The sequence below is a fragment of the Chrysochloris asiatica genome, unplaced genomic scaffold (genome assembly GCF_000296735.1).
Source record: "Chrysochloris asiatica unplaced genomic scaffold, ChrAsi1.0 scaffold00373, whole genome shotgun sequence".
Lineage (NCBI taxonomy): Eukaryota > Metazoa > Chordata > Mammalia > Afrosoricida > Chrysochloridae > Chrysochloris > Chrysochloris asiatica.
The window spans coordinates 1,345,270-1,348,196 of record NW_006408891.1 but is presented as its reverse complement, the minus strand read 5'-3'; the positions used below and the strand labels follow the sequence as shown (position 1 = coordinate 1,348,196).

Here is a 2,927-nt window from a genome sequence, read left to right as displayed (position 1 = left end):
CAAACCTTGTAACATATATATGTTGTTGTTAAGTACTATTGAGTTGGTTCCGACTCATAATGACCCTGTATAGGGTTTCGAAGAGTGACTGGTGAGTTTGAACCACTGACCTTGCAATTCACACTGGCCTTGCAGTCTAGCACATTAGCCCACAGTACCACATGTATATATCCAGTGACAAAAATAATGAGCACATTCATAATTCAGTATTCCTTCTTGATCCTAACCCAAAACCAATGAACACAATGCCAAGTGGAATCCTTATAGGACCTACAAGAACTGCCTCAGAGGGTTTCCAAGGCAGTAAATATGAAAACTACCACCTCTATCTCCTTTGGAGTGGCTAGTAGGTTCCAACCACTGACCTTTTGCTTAGCAGTAAGCACTTTAATCACTGAGCCACCATGACTTCCTATTCCCTAACCAAAATCCATATAATTAGGAATAAGAATTTTCAATAAAAACGTTGAAATTCATACATATCTTAATTAATTCATAGGCTTTGATTTTAGTTGAGCTGTAATTCAAACTGAAAACCACATAGTAAACCCTGATAAAGAAAACTCTAGTAATAACCTGACTCATTTCTATTGTAAAAAAATACAGCTACAAAATATGTATTATGAGATTTTTTGTGTAGCTATAGATACTTAAAATTCACAACCATTTTAGCATTGTTTTATTTAACAATTGTGATAAGAAAAACAAGCTTACAAATTTATTATAGAAATTTTTGTGCATATGTTGTATGTAAAATGGGATTAGTTTAATGTTAAAAGGTGATAAATAGAAGATTCATTCTGACACATGCCCTCATATTTTCATGTTTTCTTTTAATTGTTTTATAGACAGACATTAGAATAAAAAGCTTGAATTTTCTGGAGTTTATTCTCAGTCATATGTACTTAAAGAACAAATTCCTTTGTTTAAATAGATCCCTAATCCTTCTTTAAGGAGCTGTGGTAGCGTAATGGTTACGAGTCGGGCTGCGAACCGCAGGGTCAGCAGTTCAAAACTACCAGCTGTTCCGCTGGAGAAAGATGAGGCTTTCTACTCCCGTAAAGATTTACAGCCTCGGAAATTCTGTACAGGGTCACTATGAGTCGGAACTGACTCCACGGCACATAACAACAATAACAGTCCTTCTTTGGGAGTCCTGGTGTGGCATTGTGGGTTAATGTGCTGGACTACAAGGTCGGTTTGAACCGCAGAGTCGGCAGTTCAAACTCACCAACTGTTCCTAAGAAACCCTTACAGAGTTGCTGTGTGTCAGAACTGACTCGATGGCACTTAACAACAACAATTCTTGTTTGAACCCTGTTGTGGCACTGTAGCATAAGCATTTGGATAACCACAAAGTCGGAAGTTCAAACTACCAGCCTCTCTCAGAAACCCTATACAGTATCGCTATGAGCCAGAACTGACTCGACCTCACAACACAACAAAACAATAATCCTTTAAATAATTTTGTTCTATGACAATTTTAAATAGCTCATAATCAATGAAGAAGTGTTTATAGAATGAAGAAGATATTATATAGAGTTTTTTGCTTTTTTTTTTAGTAATAGCTGTTATTTGGACTAAAGCAGTTTCATTTATTCTTTCAAATTATGTAAATTACTTGTAATTCTGCTTTTGCGAAACAGCTCTTTACTTTTCTTATCTTTATTCTTCCTGTATAATCATAGGCATTATGATACATTCACTAACGACCTGCCGTAACATTCTGAAATCTGAAAAATATATATACATTTTACATTTGCTTGCTACATTAAAAAGGATCCCTGGTGACACAGTGGTTAAGCATTAGACTGCTAATCATAAGATCTGTGAATTCAAACCAACCTCCGGATCTGGCTATGTGCTCCCTTTAAGATGTACAGTCTTGGGAACCTGAAGGAATAGTTCCTCTCTGTTAGATGCGGTTTCTAAGAGTTGGAATTGCTTGATGGCAGCAGGTTTGATGTGGTCTGCTTACATTTAAAAAAATAGAAATACCTTGAACTGTGAGTAAGTGTGGAGCTAGAAGAATATTGGTGCTAACATCCTTGTTTAAAAGACCAAAAGACTTATTATTTATATGCATATATGTATATATATAGAGCTGTCTAAGTATTAGAACATAAATGAACTAAAAATTAACAGGTGACGCTCATGGTTTTTCAGGTAATGATCCTCATAACAGGTGCACACAAGGCATTTGCCCTGTACAAAGCAATTGAAGAAGGAGTCAATCACATGTGGACTGTTTCAGCTTTCCAGCAGCATCCCAGAACAATTTTTGTATGTGATGAAGATGCTACTTTAGAATTAAGAGTTAAGACTGTGAAATACTTTAAAGGTGAGCATTGAATATGAAAAGCAGACTGTGAGAATGTTTCATTGTAGATAATAATTCACACTTAATGATTATTTGCATTCTTCACTGTGGCATGGCCTATTAAAAACAGGCATTGTGCTGACAAAATAACCATTTCTTTCAAGATATGGAAACATTCTCACCTCAGATAATAGAAGTTGTCACAGTAGTTTCTTATTTTGTTCATAAAGATAATTCCTTCAGTCTGTATATTTTAGCAAATATAATTTTTCTTGAAATTTACAGTTTAGTGACACGTATTGCCTTCATAGTGAATATGCAAGATTTAAAAACAAAGATGAGCATATGTGTCCTTTCTAGTTTTTGTTTCATTTTCTTTGTAGTCTTCCTTATCCTTAAGCTCTATTGAATAAGCATTTAATCACAAGATTGATTTGAACTTCAAGGTCAGGGGATCAAACTCACCAGTCGCTCCTCAGAAACCCTATAGAGGGTCACAATGGGTCGATGACACTTAACAAGAAGTAGATGACTAGGTTTTCACTAGCTCATTTAATACAGTTTTGTGATGCTGTCAATAGTATGTTATGATGTTGTTGTTGTTGTT

At 35.3% G+C, this 2,927-nt stretch overlaps 1 protein-coding gene across 2 annotated transcripts in view; it reads left to right on the top strand.

Moving 5' to 3' along the window:
* Positions 1-2,927, top strand: part of GNPDA2 (glucosamine-6-phosphate deaminase 2) — a 53,446-nt gene that overhangs the window by 36,601 nt on the left and 13,918 nt on the right. For both annotated transcript variants that reach the window (XM_006876279.1, XM_006876280.1), the window contains one exon: positions 2,167-2,341. In XM_006876279.1, the coding sequence (XP_006876341.1) occupies positions 2,167-2,341 (175 nt within the window). The remainder of the gene's footprint in view (positions 1-2,166; positions 2,342-2,927) is intronic.